The 21,069-nt window shown below is 44.8% G+C and overlaps 1 protein-coding gene across 1 annotated transcript in view; it reads right to left on the bottom strand.

Annotated features, from left to right (window-relative positions):
• Positions 1-21,069, bottom strand: part of SND1 (staphylococcal nuclease and tudor domain containing 1) — a 402,639-nt gene that overhangs the window by 97,047 nt on the left and 284,523 nt on the right. The window contains exon 16 of the mRNA XM_046669618.1: positions 2,368-2,477. Within this exon, the coding sequence (XP_046525574.1) occupies positions 2,368-2,477 (110 nt within the window). The remainder of the gene's footprint in view (positions 1-2,367; positions 2,478-21,069) is intronic.

Raw genomic sequence — 21,069 nt, 5'->3', positions numbered from 1 at the left:
AGGAGAAAAGCTCCTTGGGAAAACATGGAATAAAAATGAAGGTACTATACAGGTAAAAGTAAATAAACCTCTAACAAAGCAAACCAAAACAACTTTTCTTCATTCTTACACTGTTCAGAAGACAGTTTTCATATTTTATAGGAAGGGAAATGCCCAGGAGAATAGGCTATAACTGGTTCCTTTAGCCAAAATCCCAAGTTATTCTTAGGCCATCCTCATCTTTCCTCTGGATAAGCAGAGTCACCCCAAGCAATCATATAAGCAGCTAAGAAAATGCAGAAAGCTTCTTTATCAAGAGAGCCTCAACTCAAGGCTAAGCAAGATTGGGAAACTACAACCAAGAAAGAGAAATGTGAACTCTGGATTAGACTAAGGATCTGCAAACGCATTCACACGCCAAGGGCATCAAAGAAGATGGGGAGAAGTTAAATGTCAGCAAATATACGGACAAAGGTAAGGTCATAATAACCATGAGAGAGTGAAAAAGCTTTGGGCCACTCACTCCTTTTAGGGGTCAGTATTCTCTTTAACCCCTTTGTACTTTTGGATATCACCTGTGGGCCAGAAACATGATCAGGAAGAAAAGTGGCTGAGGAAACAAGAGTTGAAAAAGACAGGGAAAGAAACTTTAGGAGATGTGAAACGACAAGGAGGTGACTATGGTGAGAAATGGGAAACAAAACAGAAACGTGATTTAGATAGTAAGCCATGAGAATGTTACTCACAAACGTTTCAGGCAATCCAAGGAGGGGATTTCCTCCCTGTACCCAAAGCGCAACAACAAACAAACATCTGTTGCTGCTGTCTTTGTAAGGTCTTTGAGTATGACCTTGAGTGGACTCACCTGCTTTTTCCAACATGAAACTGCTGTGGAGTTCATTACCCAGAGGCCCACAGAGGGAAATTCTACATTTTCCCCTTCCACCCAATCCCTGTGCCACTTCAGCAACTGAAACAGCTACTGACGGACAACTGAAATGTCTGGGTTCTTGAAATAACTTCTCTAGCAGGGGGCCATATTTAACTGATAAAAATTCAAGGTACAGTGTGCAGTTACAAACGGGGAGGAGGAAGGGAGGAGGAAGGCACCCTGGAAGCTAATATAAGAATTTCTACCTCACAAAAATAAATACATCTCACCAAAAACAAAATAGAGGGCAATGTGAGACTGATGACTCAATAAAGGAGTTAAGCCCCATGCCCTACCCCCCCTGTACTGATGGCCAACAGAGCCATGCAGCACCCAGGTAGTTGCAGTTCACGTTTGGGAAATGGAACCCGTCTCTCTTGAATTCAGGATTTCTTTTGACACACTGCTTTCTTTCACAAAATGAGAAGGCAAGTGCTAGAGAAATCCCAAAGAGGTGGCAAGCAACAGCAATAATACTGCTTCGCCAGAAGTCAAAGTGGTGGTTCTTTTGGGGCCAGGGTAGTCCAACACAAGCATCTTGGGCTAGCCTGTTCTCCTGTACCTCTCACACCTAACATAGTCCCTGGCAATTCAAATCAAAATGAGAGATGCTGCAGCTTATGAATAGGTATTTCTATCACTTAACATCCCAAAGAAGCCAACATGTCTGATCTCAAGGATCTACAAAGACTCATGAGAGAGAGAACCTCTAGGACTCCATATTCTTTTTGCTCTGTGCACATAATGATATTGCATGAAAGCTGGAGGGACCCTACCGATTTGATTGTAAAAGAACTGAGGACAAAGGCAGATCTAAAAGCCTAAGCCTGAGCCCAGCACAGCCTCCCATTGTTCCTTTCTTGTGCCCACCTGGCAGGATGAATGACTGGCATATTCCCGGAAAGAAGGTGGATCTGTTGACTATGACTTGATAAAAGTTAGCAGGTAGATGGGCACCAGAGCAGCTGAGAAGCCTAACTCCTGCCTGCAAGAGTCAGCTCAACAGGCAGAAACAGAAATACAATTAAATTGAGTCAGAAAACCCGCTACAGAAAATGCAATTACTCAAAGATACAAATAAATGTTCAAAGAAAATTGGCCCCTGACAGAGTTAGTCAAGCTTCTAAACCCAGCTGGAGGCAGGCAGCTCAGGCTAATTCGCTGAGGAGGACTGCAAACCTGTAAGCTCTCTCTGTCAAGATCCTGGCTAGGCTGGCCTGGTGGTCACCACGCAACCCAGGACACCAATGGTGAGGAGCAATTTGGGGGCGGCTGGCCAACGATGAAGGGCTCAAGGAAATAAGATGTGGGCAGACAGAGAATGGGTCGTGGATGTGGAAGGCTGAGCACCAGAAAAAGTGACAGACTCATCTCTGACACGGCAGAAAAACATCAGACCAAGTGAGCCTTATTTTCTCATCCCGCCTCATACAAGAAGCAACTGGAAGGTGTCCTACCTCTCGTTGCAGCACCAGTTCCTTGGTGAAAAGCGTTGCTTCCTCACTGAAGGGCTCTCCCTCCTGCACCAAGCCTGGCAGGTTTCGGGCTCCTCTGGGGCATTCAATGCCTGTGTCAGGAGAAAAGGAGAATTTGCGATGAAAAGGGCCCACTAGGCCTGGTGTCCAGCAAGGACAGTTCCCTGACACTTCTAATGAGGCAGGCATTAGATGAGAATGCCACCACGTCTGAGATAAAGTAGAGGTAGTGGCAGAAGAGGAGGAGCTCAGTTGGCCCCAGGTGGGAAAAACCAACACTATGACAGCAGCAACAACAGAGAGGAGCTCCCAGTCACAGCATCTGGGAGTTGTCAGAGGAGCCGGGGAGTTCCAAATAACATGTAGGATGAATCCTCATCTTGTACTCTTCGCTCCTTACAGTCCTCTGGTCTCACTGCCTTAACTATCACTTACAGAAATGGCTCTTTCACCTAAATTATACTGATATCCCCAGCCATTCTGTCTCCTGAGAGCCATTCCAGCTGACTCCTAGACATTTTCTCTTTACTATCTGACTTTCACATCAAATTCAGAAGTGTTAACTCAGTGTCATTTTCCTCTTCAAATAAACTTCCCACTCTGTCCTCTGGCTATATTTTGGACAATAGTACCACCAGTTTCTCATTCAGAATGAGAGAAAAACAGAATACTGATGAAGTATTAGGTTTCTGGAGCCAGAAAGACCCGGATTCACATTCTAACTGTACTGTATCAGTTACTAGCTTTGTGACCTTGGCCAAGTTACTGAACCATTCAAAGCCTCAGTTGTCCTATATATAAAAACTCATAATATATCTACTTCACACAGTTGTTATATGAAGTGTGTGGGGGGATTATGTATGTAAAATAATTGGCACAATGCCCAACATATGGAAAGGTTCAATACATTTTAGCTCTTATTATTTTATCATTATTGCTCTTAGCAATTACCCATAATCAAAATCTCAGTCATCTCTTACTCCACAACTAGCCTGTAAGATCCCTGAGAACAGAATCCCATCCTTCACACTTTGTTTCCAGGGACGGTATTTTCTACAGAACAGATGCTCATTAACCTACTAGGACTGCCTTTGCTTTCTCTCTCTGATTCAATCATTCACATTGCAAATATACTTATCATTAACGTGGTGGTCATCTGTGACAGGCCACGAAATATGTTGCATTATGATATCTGAATCAGATGTAAATATTTCCCTGAAAATTCATACTACAGCTGTAATTATGAAGCAAAAAGTTGAACTAGGCTAGAGACAGAGGAAAAGAAAACGATCAAAATCTGGGGAGGATGCATTTAGTGCCCACATCTCTGAATCACAGCTGATCTCTCCCACTGCAATAAGGCAGGATTGGGAGGTGCTACCTCTTATTTACAGTCTCAGGTGAAGGCACAAGAGATCTGGCATGGGGAGGCCAAGTAGCAGGGTGTCTAGGCTACCACAAACACCTACTGGGGAGCCTTTGGGAGAAGAGGGGCCACCATTGCTGTGACAGAAGGTATATCTCTTATGGATGAAGCCAGGTGGCTGCTCATGTTTTTGGCCACAGCACAGATTCAATGTCATAAAGCTGAGAGGAAAGGGAATACCTTATACATTGGGTTTTCAGATGCTCAAGAACAGAGCTTTCTCTCCAAGCCTCAAGGCCTCACAGAAGGAATACATCACATCAAATGCAACACTAGACGGGGAGTGCAGCATCAGGAGGGAACTGCAGAGCAGCCTGGGCTGGGGCCAGGACCACTCCCCAACCCCTGTGAAGTCAGGACAGCAGAAGGCTCACCCAAGCGTCATATGGGTAAGAAGATTACCAGGTCTGCCTCATCCTGGGCACTTTAGCGCCAAGTTGCAGGGGAGAAGTGGAATCTATTTTTGTAAACCACAGCAATAAATTCATAGACCCAAAGAGCCTGAGATTAACCTTGAAGAGAGAGATGGGGCTAGGGTAAAATGGAATGAAAGATAGCCCATGATTTTCACAAAAGCGACAGCCAAAAACACTTTTCATTTTATATCTGCAAACTAAGCAAGACTAGAATTGTCAGAGAGAAAAATAAACAATTCTATTGAGCTTTTTGGCCACATAACCACAGTTAAAGCATTGTTACAAAACAAAAGTAATGCTAAAATAAGTGTTCAGTTTGCTTCTGACCCTGAGTAGCCATTTGGGTGGGACAGAACTGGGATGCTGTTGGTGGGGCTGTTAGGAACTGGGGACTAGAAGGGAGGAGACTAGGACAATACACGGGGAGGCAGGAATTAGGGGGAAGGATTTTCACTAAAAGGGTACAAAAGATTTCCGAGTCTCATTGGTTGAGTAGATATACCCACTCTATTCCTCTGTCACTTTCTTGGTATTCTGAAATCTCAAGAGATCAAGAGAACTTAGCAGCTCTCTCTGAATCCTGGAGACTACTAGGTGCCTACATCCAGAGAACAAGATGGCTCAATGAGTCCAGGGAGTTCAACAAACCAAGCTGAAATGGATTCAAAATCTTTCAGCAGAGAGTCATTTGGGCCTGTGGTGACTACAACCCAATCACTCCATGGAGACTCGAAAGCAAAGGAAGGCCTTTGTTCCCTTTCTCACCCACTTGCCAGTAACTGAGTTCCAGGTCTTCAAGAGGAGGAAGCTGAAGTAGGCTGTTTCTCCACCCTTTTGTAAGTGGAAAAAAGTAAACACACCCATTCCTGTTAGGCAGGGAGGTAAGAGAAAGAAGAAGGAACAGAAAAGTTGCTTGAGAACAAGAGTATTATCTCTGCTTTTACCATTGACTTCCTTTACTTCTGGGCAGACTTACTTCTCTTTGACCTGTGTCCTCTGAAGTAACCCCTTCCCAGTCAAAACCTGTCTCACTGTCACATCTCGGCTCAGGGTCAGGTATGGCTTAGCTGACACTACTTAGTAGGACAGACAAGGAGAAGCTGTATGTTAAAAACAGACCCAGCGGGAGCAGGTTCCAGACTTAAACCCGGTATAAGCGCTAAGAGAACAAAGGGGGAAACGGACATTTACTGTATACCCGTGACTATCTAGGAATGGACTATGAGGCCCCAAAGTTACTATGTGACCTATGTGAATCCTAGATGGTCAGATGCTAAAGCCATTGAGAAAAAGTCCAATTTTGGAGTTGAACAATGCTGTAACCAGAGGGTGCTATAACCTACAATGGAGACTAGATAGGAGTCCAGGGCCCTGGGGTACTCAATTGCTTGTCAGGTAGACGAGCAGAGTCAGGGAGTCCAGGCACTGGGGTCATCATGACAGCAGAGCCTCAGGCACTGTTCAACTGGAGCACAGAGAGGCAGGTTCCTCACTCTTGGCGGGGGAATTCCTAGATACAAGGGGTGTCCTGGGCAGGACACCAGAACAGGTACTCAGAAACAGGGAGTGGGTGAGGGGAGGAAGAATCTACTGCAAAAGGATTGTGAAGATGAGTGTTTTTGAAACTTACAATTTTTATTATGACCCATATACACATTTACATATCAGTATATACACTTATATAACAAAGTTTCCACAAAACAATGGTTAATTTTGACTAAATGTGATATACTCTGTCTTCTCTTCTGTTCTATTTCATTAAAGACAAAAAAGATGGTTATGACACTGAATTAATTTAAGACCTTTAGTGGGGCAGCACCCGCAGCTTGAAAAACACTGGTAGAGACTGAGGTGTGAAGACAGAAGCCTGGGAGGGATGAGGCCAGCCCTGATGGCCCTCTTGGAGAGTCCAGAGGCTATGCTGAGGGCTTATTTATCAGCTTCCAGACTTGCTTTTGTGTCCCAAGGGATCAAGGAACAGGACAAGAAATACGCTATCTACTAACAGAGAGGAAACCAAACAAGTGTTAACATTCTAAAGCTGGAAAGACAGATGTCGCTGTGAAAACCAGGTGCAGACATGCTGTCAGCAAGAAGAATTCTGCTGTGCCCTCTTTTCCAAGAGCTCGGTCAGTAAGTAAACCTAGTCCACGATGAACCTTTATTCAAAGGATGACTGCAATACTGGGCTGGTGTCCCTGGTGTGCTGCTTTGTTACCAATACAATGGACTTTAAGGAAAAAAAAAAGAAAAGAAAAGAGAAAAAGTTAAAGAAAATAGATCAAGGGAAAGAAAGTTGGATTCTCAGAAAGCAAATCCCAGGCTGCAGCTGCTGAGCTGGGCAGGCTGATATGCAGCAATGGAGAGCTCCCAAGACAGTAAATGTGAAGTGAGATATCACTGGAGTTCCAGAAGCTCTCCCCAGCCAGGTGAGGCAGTGCCCGTAATTCTGGATCGAGCATATTACCACTAATAGCTGTCTTTTCCGATAGCGCACTGATGCAGCGCTGCCTGCTGATAAGGACGTATTAACTCTGCTGTGCTTCAAGCGCCACAGGTGCAGGTTAACTGCCAAGCTTATCCCTGACACTCACAAGCCATTCCAAAAATGAAAAAACATTTTGTTTTAATTAAAAAAAACCAAAAAACCTATACCTAGAGAAAGTCCCAAACATTCTTGAACATTTTCCTTCCCTGCTACGGGGTGTGCCAGAATGAAGAGAGTTCCTGTACCCCATAGGGCCTTCTTAGCTGACTTCCAGCAACAGCAGATGCAGAAGAGGCAGGCAAGACGCACACCCTTCCCTCTGGCTCCATATGGCTCCCTGAGCTCGTCAGAGCCCTACAGACCCATCTGCCTTTAGGTAAAAACCCATTATTTTTCATACCTTTTCTATACTTTCTGGGATATGATGGTGGACCAAGATGCTTAAAATAAAACAGAAAAGAAGATGTGCCTGATTTTGTATTCTTTAGGAAGAGAAAGTTCATCACTAGCTATCAGCACATCATGGTTCTGGTTTCTGCTCTGCCACTGAAAGTAGGAAACCTTTCCAGGCCACGTGGTCTGTTTATAAAATGAAGGCACTCCAAAGTCTCCCCATGCCACCAAATCCTACAATTTTGGTTATGCCCTTGTGAGATTCTTCACCCTAGGCTTGACTCTTGGAGTACAGGGTGCCTCCTTTCAAATGTAAAATGCTGGGCTAGAGAGCATTCTATTAAAAAGAAATTACACATTTAGAGACATTGACTAACTAGGTCAATTAATACAAACACTTTGGTCAGTCAGCTTTGGAACAAGAAGTACAAATTCTTGTTAATGATATAATAATGGCAATGTAAGAGATTCTACTGATCACTATGTGAGAGTCATGTATCCCTCTGAATATTTTACATTCTATGTTGAGTTTCACGATAATTAAGCCTCTGGGCTCAAAGTGTGTTTGCTTTTTCCTTTATTGGGAGCTAAAGAGAAGTGTAGCAAATCTGCCTTGGCTGAAGTGACAGCTTCCCAATGGTACTTAGTCCAGCAAACAGGAGACCAGGCATTAGCCAAAGGAAACAAAACCCTAGTGGAAACAATAACCAACTGGAAGGATTAGTCAATGGTGCTTATTGCATGTCCACTGCGTGCTTACGACTGCTTTGGACCTTACTGAGGGAAGGGCACAGGAGGCATGCAGACATAATCTTTGCTTTCTGCCTACTCAGGATACTTAGAAATACCTCAGTTCGTCTAGCAGGTCTTCCTGCTCTTCATTTCACAAACTCGTATCAGTGCCTAGGCCCTGTGTTGAAAGGTGAGGACTCAGTGATGAAAAAGACAGACTTTGTACCAATGACGCTTAATTACCAGGATGAAAACATTATTTTCCTCTACCATTGTATAACGGATGATACTGGTGACTGAATTTACCATTTAGCCTATAGGTTACAGAATATTAAGAAACAGCATGTGATAATTGGATTACGTTATGCAGATGTATGTGTGTCTGGGACACTGTAGAATGTAGTGGACAAGTCAATCATGGGGCTCACCCTGCTGCATCCCTTGCTAAGGGTCAGTCTCGGGCAGCTATGTTTTCCAGCACATGATCCTAGCCTCTGAACTCTCCGCTCACCACAAGTTGGGGATGGAGATCAGAGCAGAAGGTGGAGAATAACAGGGAGGGAAGGAGAGTTCCTGCTGTACCTGATTCAAGGGAAGCCAATCTACAGTCCAGCTGGCAGGGGAAAAAAGCTCTGGCCAAGCAGGAATGAGAGATACTGGGTGAGCTGTTAAGATTCTCTTTCTAAAATCTGAACTGGCCAGCGTGCAGAAAGCATAAGCCCATCAGGAGCAAGAGGAAGGAGGTAATAAGGAGACGAACTTGCACCAACACTGGAGATGGGCAGTGAAGTCCCTGCAGCAATTTCAGACTCAGTCACCTCCCAGGTTCCAGGATCTGTGAGACTGAACCTTACCTTAGATCCTGTTAGATTTTCACGGATGTTCCCGTCAATCTGCGTTTCCTCTCACTGCTACTACAAGCAAGCCTATGTGAGAAGCTGGTATTTGCAACCCCAATAAAACTAAAACTAAATTGCTTCTTAGGGTGGGTGCTGTGTCATTCAGATTTTATTCTTTCCCGTCTCTGATAACTGCCTAGCACACAGTTGCATTGTAGATCCTCAACAAATGTCCAATGAATGAATATTAGTGGAAAAATACTTCTGAAAAGAAGTGAATACACAGAGAAGGAAATGGCTATTGAATAGTCAGGGTTGTAGACCTTATGCAAATACCAGGAGAGGGGCTGACAGAATCCCTCACTACAGACACCCCACTTTCCCATGGTTCCACAACCCTTCAAGGAAGAAAACGAAAGCACAGCTGCACCCATTTACTCCACTGGTCTGTACACTGGCACACCTGGGAAATGCAGATTAAGTACAGGGAGGAAGTGGTCAACACTGACCACCAATGTCAGCAAGACCTGAGGCCGGGGCTCTGCAAGGATGTTTCGCTTCCAATACAACAAACAAGGAAAACAATTCTCACTTATGACCCTGTGTTCAGCTCTAGGAAAAAACGTGGCCACAGAGAAATGCAGAAACTGGAGCACATTTAGACAGAGCAGTAGAAAATGCCTCGGGGTAGGGGGGGGGGGAGGCCTGCCTCTAAAGGAAAGATAAAAGGTGCTAAATCTGTACAGCTCGGGGAAGCGGTGACTAAGAGGGTGACACGATAACAATCTGCAAATATTTGAAAGGTGTAAACACGAGAAAGGAGGGAAAATTCTTAGCCTGAGAACAGGGGGTGTAATTACTGGGGGAAAGAAAATCTAGACAAAATATCAGAGAAACTTAGCGTGGGGATGACTACGAGGCTATAAATAAGCTTCCCACTGGAAATGAAAATGCTGCTATTTAGTCCTAAAGCTGAAAGGTGGCCACTAAGCCCACCCCTCTGCTTACGTGGAAGCAGCCCAGACAGAAAACTGTGAATTTCTTCTCTATATTTAGGGAAAGACTTCTTTAGTGATATTCAAGTCTAAATACCTCCGCTTTAAATACTGCTCCCTGAAATTTCAACACAATTTCTGTTGATCAAACCATTGAGAAGACAAAATGGTGGTTCTGGTGGGACTTTCAGAACAAAATGGGCTTTATCTGCCAGCGTGTGGCACATGCCTGCCTAGCAGAGAAAGCGGGGCTGAGTATAGAGCCAGGGGGCAGACAGCCGGGAGAGGGACAGGAGACGAGACTGTCTTCTGCAGCAGGGCATCTTCATCCCCCGTCTCTAGGACCCCAGGTAAGAATGCTGTAACTTTCCCAGATGGGGAACTGTAGACGCTTCTCCCTTCTTTCTAAACACACAGTCCCCTGGAGTAAACGTCAAGGACAAGTCAAGGCACAGAAAGAACACCAAAATAAGCTTCCTGTCACACTGACTGCACTCCAATACCTTTCCCTGAGGTTCCTGCTACTGCAGTTGGCCAATTTATAATTCAGACTCTCAGCAGAGATTCTTACCCCCAGAGTCAATTAGTTCCATTTCTATACTTTCCCTTGCCATCCTTCCCCCACCAAAGAATGAAACAAAATTCTAAAAACCCCGCTACACACAGAGAGTAAGTCACTTAAACTATGTATGTAGCCCAAGAAAGGAAACACTTTTAATCATGTCCAAGTCAATTTCAAAAAAAAAATAAAAAAAATCTTTGGTGTTAACAGTATCTAGATAGCTATTCCTTCCCTAACCATCAAGAACAAAATCCAGAACTCAAACTCTCATCAGCACAAAATGCAGAGGCAGAGGCCATCTGCCTAATTTTAAGTAGTGTGGTTATCACCTGAATATACACGCAAAGTCAAATCAGTTCACACTGTTGGTTCTCAGAAATGTAACACATCTCATGCATCAAAAGCTCACTCATTGGTCTCTCTCATAAGCTTTACAGCAGAAATAATTTGGAGGTCTCAAGTTGCAAATGTCATCAGTGAATCAGTTCCCAGTTGAGAAGTGCAAACCACCCCACTTAGGAGCAGCTGGTCCTACATTTTCATGTTTCCCAAATGGCACAAAGAACAAGGCAAATGTAGACCAGTTGGTTCCTAAGAATTAGTTCTACGTGGTATGAAGCCTTGATTTGTATTAAGGGTCAGAAATGAGACAAGGATTTTCTATTGTCTCATATTTTTTATTCTCTCCCTTGTTCTCTAAACCATTACACTTTGTTACCTCAGGGGAGGTAGCATCTTGTGGGCCAATTTTGGAACATGTCACTGCTAAAGCTCTTTCAGTGATCAGAAGAAAGGGATAAGACAAGACTGAAGGGTCCTAATTAAAGGGATCAAACTCCTCAGGTAATTGTCATCAGGGGAGTCAGGACTGGGTAAGAGCCGAGGCTGAAGCTGTGTTTAGTTCACAGTTCCGATTGTTTAGGGTAGACTTTTTTTTTTTGAGGAAGATTAGCCCCGAGCTAACATCTGCCACCAATCCTCCTCTTTTTTCTCAGGAAGACTGGCCCTGAGCTAATGTCCATGCCCATCTTCCTCTACTTTATATGTGGGATGCCTACCACAGCATGGCTTGACAAGCAGTGCCATGTCCGCACCCGGAATCTGAACTGGCGAACCCCGGGACACCAAAGCGGAACGTGCGCATTTAACTGCTGAGCCACCAGGCTGGCCCCTAGGGTAGACTTTTATTAGGTTGTTCTGATTTGGGAATGTTTGATGCATTTGTTGAAAGGCCCAGAAACTGAAGTTAATTTGGAAGAAGAGCAGTAAGAACCAGCCTTCACAATGTGATGGGAACTGTGGCTCCCTCTGAAGAAAAGAAGGGGAGGGGAGGCCGGCCCGGTGGTGAAGCAGTTAAGTCTGCATGTTCCGCTTCGGCAGCCCTGGGTTCGCGGGTTCGGATCCCGGGTGCAGACATGGCACTGCTTGTCAAGCCATGCTGTGGGAGGTGTCCCAGATATAAAGTAGAGGAAGATGGGCACGGATGTTAGCTCAGGGCCAGTCTTCCTCAGCAAAAAGAGGAGGATTGGTGGCAGATGTGAGCTCAGGGCTAATCTTCCAAAAGAAAAAAAGCCAAAAGAAAGGGAGGAATCTATAGAAAGGGGTACAGTGCTTGGCTTTAAACGTGCCATAAGTTTGTCTAGTACAAGTCACAATAGTGTTACCACTAGGAGCAGGTGACTTCTCGGGTCTCATCTCTCGTTGTGAGCCTGTTCCTGGTGGACCCCCATTCTGCAGTCTTTTGAGGAAAGGGATATGCCAGTCCCCTCTGGATCCCCAGTATCTGGCACAGAGGAGACACTCAAGCAGAAAGAGAGTCAACAAACCTGTTATAACCATGTCCTATTCCGACTTCCACGTGAAGACTAGTTTATATTTGGCGAGTTCACGAAGAAATTCAGTAACTCTTACTTCTAGGACTTTAAGGCGATTGAGTGTTAAATGCTAAATCACTGACCACTGTCCTAGAAGGAGACAAAGAAGGGGTGGCCAGAGGCTTTGTACTGGCTTTCTGGCTCTCAGTCTAGCTGGAGAGTGTGCAGAACTGGCTTCACCAAACTTGACTGATTATTGGCTTCAGACATCAAAGTACCATTCCTAAAGGGGAGAAAGCCTTATTCAGATGGAGCTGGTGCAGGAGATAACAATCGGGCCAGCATCAGACAACCTTTTATAAAAACTCCCCATTGCAGAACAAGATCTGAAAACAAGGATTTCTAAAGGGAGGAAAAAACTCACTTAACCGGGTTTCCCTTCCTGTGGCATCCCTAGAGCACGGCCCTAAACAATGCAGCCAGGTTGTCTCGGGGGGCTGGGGGTGTCTGGGAAGGGGCCTTGGAGATGGCAGGCTGTCCTGCTTCCCAACACACACGTTTGTTTTTGGGTGTGCTGTAAGCAGCAGCTGCAATAATATCACCATCAACTAGGTGCAGAATCAAACAGCTGGGCGTGGAAAGAACTGTGCCCTCCCCAGTTTTCTTCCCTTGGGTTTCTCTGCATTATCCATGTCAAAACAACAAATTCATATCTTCATTACATAGAAAACAAAGCATTTGAGGTCAAAAGCTAGGGCCAAAACAGTCTTTCCAATGACAAGGAAGCTAGATGGCTCAAGCTTTTACGTAATACCCTGGCACCATGGAGACAGCACCTAACAAGCACAAACCCCATGTCTGAACAATGAGGGGGAGTCGGTTTCTATGAGAACCTCAACTTTTGCTTTTTCTGACTTATTTTAAACATGTAGCTTTATCTTTGAATTAAATAAAATCTAGATTCATTTTTTCCCCTCTTTAATTTTTGGCACCAAAGAATTCCAGTCTTGGTCTTTTAAAATTCCATGTTAATGGATAAAGAGAAAAATTTAATCTATTGTCCAGGCTCGTAGAGAATAGATACAAGGTAAAGAGAAAGCCATAGGAAATAGCCACGTGGATCTTGCAAGTACAAGATTCCAGAAGGTATTCTGGCACACCCCTGGCAGCCAAATGTAAAAGCTACCTACTTGCATAAATTTAGAGTAACTTTTTCTAAACCAAGTTGTGTTGTGTTATTTGAACAGAATAGTTCTGAGATGTGTGGAGTATACTTTCAAACTATTGCCTTCGAGCTTTCACTCACAGAACATTGCTCTGAGCGTCTCCTCCCAAGGGGCATGTGAAATCCAAATGCCTAGAGATTAGTCTACTCAGTTGGTGGGACTGGAGGAGGAACCAGCTAATGTCAGGAACACTAAGACCCCCAAACCAAGGAGAACAAATAAAAATCTGAGAGCTGATCTGTAAGCCCTTTACCTCACTAACTTTACTTAAAATTAATAAAAACAGGCAAAAAAGGAAAGAAATTCTGAAAAGCCAAAGTTCTTCATCCTATCCTGATCAGCAGTTTGAACTCTGGGCGCTGGGTGAAGAATGGCGTAATGTAAAGTGGTAAGCACACACCTTCCTGTGGACGACATCCAGCCCGCTGCCTGCTTTTGTCCTGCTCATGAGCTAATAGCGTTTACCCTTTTGAATGGTTTGAAAAAAACAATTGAAAGAATAATATTTTATGATGTAAAAATTATATGAAATTCAGATTTCAGTCTATAAATAAAGTTCCATTGGAACATAGCTGCACTCATTTGTTGTCTATGGCTGCTTTCATAGTCCAACAGCAGAGTTAAATGTTTGTGACAGAGACTACATGGCCCACAAAGCCTAAAATATTTACTGTCTGGCCCTTTAGACAGAAAGTATGCCAGCTCTTGCTCTAAAGGATATTGTATGCTAGTTTAAAAAAAAAAATCCAGGCAAGGCAGAGTTCAACCTCCCTGAACTGATTCCCAGAATGAGCAGAGGTGACAGCATAAGAATAGCATAAATAATGATAAAAATAATACTACAGAAGCCTATGGTCATGTAACCAAGGTGAAAGGAAAGGAAACATGGCTCGAGGGAACTGTCCAAGGCAGCTAACATTAGCCACAGTGCTGCCCTCAACCTCTCTCTCCTGCACCCCGTTTTAGGAATGTCCCCTCTCCTGCGCTTGTGATCCTTCAAGTTTATTCCCACTCGCCTCCCACAGGCTCAGATTTTCCCATTCCAACCTTACACCCCATTAGCTCAAACCCTGACATTTCCAGAGTTGCCCTTCTTTGTCCCTCACCATAACTGCTTCCCGCCACTCCTTGACAATATGCATTCACTATCCCACTTCTTGTACAGAAATCCTTTGCTCCTACCATTTTGTACTTAGACTTTATCTTTCTACTAAGCCTCTACTTAGAAAAGTAACCTCTTCTGACACATCTCTTCTCAGTAGGAGCCCTACTAGATCTCTACATGGCATTCAGTACTGTGCACCAACCCTTCAGGGAAATTCACTCCTCCCTTTGCTTCTCTTTACTGGTTGTCCTATCTTTTTTTTTTTTTAATCCTGCACCATCTCTTGAGAGGCCCATCCATTCTCATGTTCTCCATCAGTGTCATCATGCAGAACCTACAGACATGTCATCTTGAACTGTCCTCTAAGCTCCAGACCCAATTCCCAAATGTCTGACAGACATCACCCCTTAGATGTCCTGCCAATACCTCAAGGTCAACATGTCTAAAACCAAACTTCTTCCTAAATTTTCTCTTCCTTCCTCTTCCCCTATTCTGGTTTCAGCACTATCATCCTCCCAGTCTAAAAACCTCACTTATCTTTGATTTGTCCCTATTTTATTCACATAACCCAGTGGTTGGTACATTTTATTAATCCCATTAATTTCACCTCCACAGTTGTTTGTGTAGTCCGTCGAATCTTCTTGATCCTCAACATAACTCCGTTCAGGCCCGTCACATCTATTCTGACCTACCTGCCTGCCTTCTGTTTTCCCCTATACTGATTATTCCTACATACAGCTACCAGATTAATTTTCCCAAAGCAAAATATTCTGCTCAACACCCTTTAATGGCTTCCTATAGTTTACCATATACAATTAGAATTCCACAATCTGATATTCTAGGCCTTCTAAGACTTGTCCGATTCCTTGGAACTGTATAAAACATCCATTACCTACTTGACAGCCCTTCAAATATTTGAAGACAGTGTAACATCTATTGCCTCCCATCCTCTGTCTTATTTTCTCCAGGTTAAACATCCCAAGGTCCTCACAAGACATGGGTTTTGGTTTCCTACCATTCTACTGATTTTCCTCTTTAAGCCTACACAATATGAAGGGTATCTTCAAACTGAAAATATCTTTCTAGTTGATTTAATTAAAATGTCTGATGGGGTGGTCGGGTGCGTGCAGCAGGGAGCATCCCTTCCATGTGCCTCGAGAGCCACCTTTGGGGGCTGAGGCAGTGAGGTTTGCCGCCTTTGTTGGATTAATGGGGGAGGGGTGTGGAGAGACTGCACAGCAGTGTACCACCCCCACCCCGGGACCAGGCAGAGTTAGACCTTTCTCCAGGCAGGATGCTGCAGCAAGAGGGCCAGCTCCATTAGTGCAGGAGGAATCCTGGGGCTGAGGGAAGAGGGAAGCCCTCAAGGGACTGTGGGAGAAGCGGAGCCTGTCCTGGGGAAGGCTGCCTGCCTCCCCGGCCTCCACTCCAGCCCACTTTCACTCTCGGTCTCTCGGCAGCAGCCCTAGGCACTGTGCAGAGCCTGGTGGTGGAGTGACAAGCAGTCTATTCATTTCCTTCTCTCATTCACTGGGCTCTCGGGGATAAAAAGGAACAGCAAATCCAAACCACTGCCTAGAATCCACTTTGCAGAATTCAGGGGAAGACTGTTCTATTGAAGTGATTATTTTCCCTCTTTGGGAGACCTGAGGGAAAGAAAAGCATTTCTGCATCCTTTACTTTCCACTGATGCAACATTGCAGAAATGACTATTTCAGTCATCATTGCGGCCAGTGGGACAGTGAAAGCACGGCTTGTACTTAATTGAGGCTTTTTAGGTCCTGTCACACCGTGGCAACAGGGCACCAAAGCACCAGGATTTGAACTGTGATGCTGGACACAAAGCTTCAGTTGAAAAGCGGGTGAGAAGGGAGGACAGCGAGGGAGAAAATCAGGTACCTGACAGCCAAGCTTCCTGACTGCTTGCAGCTGAAAGGGAGATATTACCCTGTCTCATCAGGCTCTGCCTGTCTTCAAGGGAGAGGAAAGCTCCTGCGTGTGCTTATTATTGCACGACTGAAGGACAGCACTAGGCACAAGTCCCTGGATGAGAAGCTTGCCAAAAGCCATGATTTCTAATAAGGGTGTGACAGGTGGGGAAGTGGCAATGGAGTGTTTGGTGCAGGGGGAGGGGGTAAATTTCCTGAACACAGCTCACAGTCAAACACGTTGCTGATGACGATTCCTGGTGTTTGCGACAACCAAGGGGCGTGTGTGCGTGTGTCTAGTGTGAGCGCACACTTGTATGTGCTCAGCAGCTCAAGGAAAGAGGGCGGGGAAGAGGGGAGGGCAGGGGGAGAGCCGGGAGAGACTGAAGAATAGAGGAAGGAGGTGCTGGAGAAACTGCAGGCCTTTTCCGAGGCTGAACTCACATGTGCGAGCCTCTGGTAGGAGACGGCAGCTGTCATAACCACCTGGATCAGAAACAGAGTTGTAGGAAGAATGATACCAGGACTGCACCTGCCGATGGGCACAAACACACTCAGTGTGAGTGTCCGAAGTGGCAGAGACCAGAGACAGGAATGGGTAGATTCCTAGCACAGCATGCACGAGAATAAAGTTTCATTCCAGGGAAAAAGGAGAGAGGAGCCGCCCCTTCTGCCTCACACCCTTCACGCCTCTTTCAAAGCCCCAGGCTGCCTGCCTGTTCTCTTGCATCACTGTGAAAACCTTGGTGATGCTGGCTTGCTTGGGCTTCTCACTCACTCGTGTTCCCTGTTCACTCTCCACCACAGCCCAGCCCCATGCCCCGCCAAGCCAGTCTTGTCCAGTACCACAGGCGGAAAGAAATGTCATTAGCTAAAGCTTTTCAACTGCGGTTACTGGCTCCTCAGGGGTGAAATGGCAAGGAGTCAGTCTCTTGCGCACGCATGCACAAGTGGCGCTTCTCCTCAAGTGTGCCCCCTCTACATCTTCCTATTGTGCCCAGTGCTGGGGTAGAGGAGGCTTGTGACAAGGGCCCTAAGTTAAAAGAAAAACGTTGGGGTACATGTCCTTTAGGGAATTTGGGGGACTTGAGGAGTCTGTAAACTTTGTGGTCGCCTGTTTTACGTAAGTATATTTTGTTTCCCTACTTTTTGTCATTGAAGTAATTGTATGTCTTCTAAAAATATAATACAAAACAAGATAAAAGGGAGTCATAGATAGGGTTCTTTCTTTCTGGGCCCTCCCTCTGAAGTCTAACAAGCGCCTGGATGCCCTCTGGCCCAAATGGATCCCTCAGGGTCAGAAGCCAATTAGATCTCTTGGCACAAGGAACTCTCTGACTATATCACTACGGCCCCGGGGGGAAAGGAAGAGGCCTTTTCCATCTCAGCCAGCCATCCTAGGGAGACACCAGCTCCTGAATGGCAAAGAGCACAGCTGTCGGCAAGAGGGTGGGGGAGCGATGAGGCAAGTTTCACAGCATACAGTCAAGAGAAAAACAAAAACAAGAGAAGTGTTTCATATGGAGGCTGTCTCCCCTAATGTCACTAAACTGGAAATCTTATATTCTGTAATTCACCCACCCTTAGTAGACAGCTGTTCACACTTGAGTCAGGAGAACAGGTGAAGGCTGTGGAAGGGGAAGGGGGATTTCTCCTACAGAGCCTGGAACAAGAACAATCACCTAATAAGCCCAATCACCTAATAACGTCAGTATTTTGGGCTACCACAAAAAGTGGGCTCACTTCTCTATTAGAAAACCAGTTTGCTCCTCATCTAGTGAAAGAGAGCATCAAACTAGCTGCAAAGCAGTGCCGGTCAATCCCACAGAAGGAAACCTGCACGTCCACCTGCAGCCTTCAAGGCAGATGGGATTAAAGGAGTAGGGGAGAATCTTGAGGCACCAAGTTCGGCCCAAACCACTGAAGTCACCCTGTGTGGACTGACAGAACTGGCATTTATAATTTGATGCGGCCCTAACATTCTTATTTCCCTGTTACCAATGTTCTGGCTGAAATACCATAATGTATTAATCCTTGTAGATGACTGATGCAGTTTAAAATACTGCAGGGTTTGGCTGCCATTCCCTCCCCTGGGGTCTCAAAATAACTCCACACAAATCATTTTTGCTAAACACTCACTCAGGCAGCTGTTCCCTGCCAGAACATACACATCTTATGTAAGTGAAGGAGCCACCTAGCTTGCTGGAAGAGGAGGGCGTTCCCAGAGAGTGGTACTCGATGCCCTGGAGGCCCTGTCAAGCTGGTTTTTAAACCTATCTCTGTCCCTGCCAAAAGGGCAAGCACACAACACAGCTTGGCGGCCCTGCCCAACCTCCCTCAGTGGGAGACCCCCAAGGAATTTCAGGGGGTCAGATCAGGGAGGGTCACCCAGTTCAGGGCTGCCTTAGAAACAAGTGCAACCTGGACAATTAGGTACTATCTAAGCGACCTTGTGTAGACACAACGCTCTACAGAGACGAGGGTATCTGACTTTCCAAACTAAGCTTTAACCACTGTCCCTCTTGCAGCAGACATGCCAGCCATATTAAACTATTTGCCCTTTTGAATAACAATGGATTTTCAAGGCCCTCTCTTTCCTTGGCTGGTTATACCCTTCTTCTTTGTGTATCCGGTGTTTTCTGGAGAGCGAGCGAGCCTACAGCTTTCCAAGATGTGTAAAAAGGTTGGTGACCACCCCAAATAGCAAAGAAACTGAGCTAAGGTGACATCTAAACAACTCAGAGCTGAATTCCAGCAAAATAATCTGTCTGCAAAGGGTGGCTTGCGGTGGGTGAAAGCTCAGTGAAGACTGTTGAAGAAATGAATGAATCCTGTGGTCCTGTGGAAATGATCAAGTGATGACAGTCCACACTTGGGCCTAATCAGGATATTTATTATCAACTGAGGTGAAGACACTGAAGACCTAATTATATAATACATATTACACGAGAGAACAAACACAAAAAGATTCAAATAAGCAAGAATCAGGGGTCAAAGTTAACAAGATAATATTGAAAAGGGATAACACCCAGTGCTCAAGAGAAGGTGGGGACATGGGTTAATAAAGTTCACGTATAACAGACCTAGAAAACACGTGCATTTGACTATACACACGGAACCTAAAGGGAAGCTTGGGAAAGAAAATCAGGCTGCCTATCTTTCCTTCCTGGAGAGACGGTCCACAGCTTCCTAAGATGTGTAAAAGGGTCGGTGACCACCCAAAGATGTCGCTACTTATGACAGCAAATGTATCTCCATGTATCACTTAAGCATTCACAGAATCACAACATTTACAGCTGGAAAGAACCTTAGAAATTGATGAGTCCAAAATCCGTCTTTTTACAGAGGAGGGAACAGGAAACCAGAGAAGTTAAATGACCCACACAAGGTCACATGCCAACTTGGTAATAAGGTAGAGATTATAAGCCCTATCTTTTGACAGGCAGTTGTTCTTTCCACTCCATCATGTCAGTTCAGATCGGATGCACTTCATCTTACTCAACTGGCCCAGTGTCCTGGTTTAGCCTATGAGATTGTGTTTTTGGATGTCTCTTCCTGAGGGGACAGATAATCTGATAGGCTATGCTGGGCTTTTAAAAAACATATTAGGAAACAGTTGGTATCATAGCTAGGTTTACATGTAATTAAAAGTGTCTTGAAGTGTATCAAGAGAATATGTAGACTGATCACGAAGAAATTAGTGTAATATCTTCTACAACTGGAGTGCTAAATTCTGTTGTGTTAGGGACTGTATTAAGTACCTTTTCAAAGCATGCATCATGCTATCTAATACTTAGAACACCCTTAATTTACAGATAAGAAAACTAAGGCAAGATAGATTAAATAACTCATCCTAAATCAGAGGGTTTATAAATGGCAGATCCAGAATTTAAGCTTATTCCTGTGATTCTTAACCCACATCTGTAATGAATACACTAAAGTGTTTTCCTCAAAAAAGGACAGATCACAGAATTCCCAAAGCTAGTGTGACCAAGAGACCCTTGAGATGATCTTTGTCCACCTCTCTCATTTTATATATGAGATTGGAACCAGGATCAGACACCAAGCGTCCTCTTCCATCATTTACTTTTTCCTATACACCACATTGCCACATGAGTTTGCAGGTTCTGCCTGGATATGTGGTGGAAGAGGAACAAATTCAGCATACCATGTTTCCTTCCCTGGTTTAAGGCACTCACAACGACAAACTAGAGAAATGGACACTCTACAATGATGCTCTTTGTCAGAACGCAGTGGTTGGGTAGACCGATCAATAGATAACCAACCTGTACAACCACGATTTACTGAGTTTCAACTTTGTCCCAAGTGTCAAAACTCCAGACAAAGAGACAGTCACAAGGCAATGCAATGACAATGCAGTTACAAGGATCATGCAATGAAAGAAACAGCAGAGGATGCCATGCGAACACAGAGGAGGTAGAGGAGAACTTCTAGGAGTCAACCTTGGTGTTCAGTCTTAAAGAATGAATACGTGGCCAGAGGAGGCTGCATCAAGCAAATCTCTGGGGGTGGTGTACTGATACTCCCAGTGTTTACAATGGCAGAAGGAAGCTCCGGCCTTCAGGAGGGGACGTCAGAGCAAAACATATATATGTGCCCTGGGAAGATTCCTTCTGAGAACCACAGTACGTGAGAGCTGATCCTGGGGAGAGCGTAACACTAAATCTTCCTCCTACACTTGCTTCTAAGTCAGAAAAGAAACTGGTTTAGTAAAAAATAACTGCTTCCTATGCATTCTT

This window comes from Equus quagga, chromosome 8, assembly GCF_021613505.1.
Source record: "Equus quagga isolate Etosha38 chromosome 8, UCLA_HA_Equagga_1.0, whole genome shotgun sequence".
NCBI classification, from domain to species: Eukaryota; Metazoa; Chordata; class Mammalia; order Perissodactyla; family Equidae; genus Equus; species Equus quagga.
Note: the sequence above shows the minus strand (reverse complement) of the source record. Positions and strands in the feature narration are given on the sequence as shown.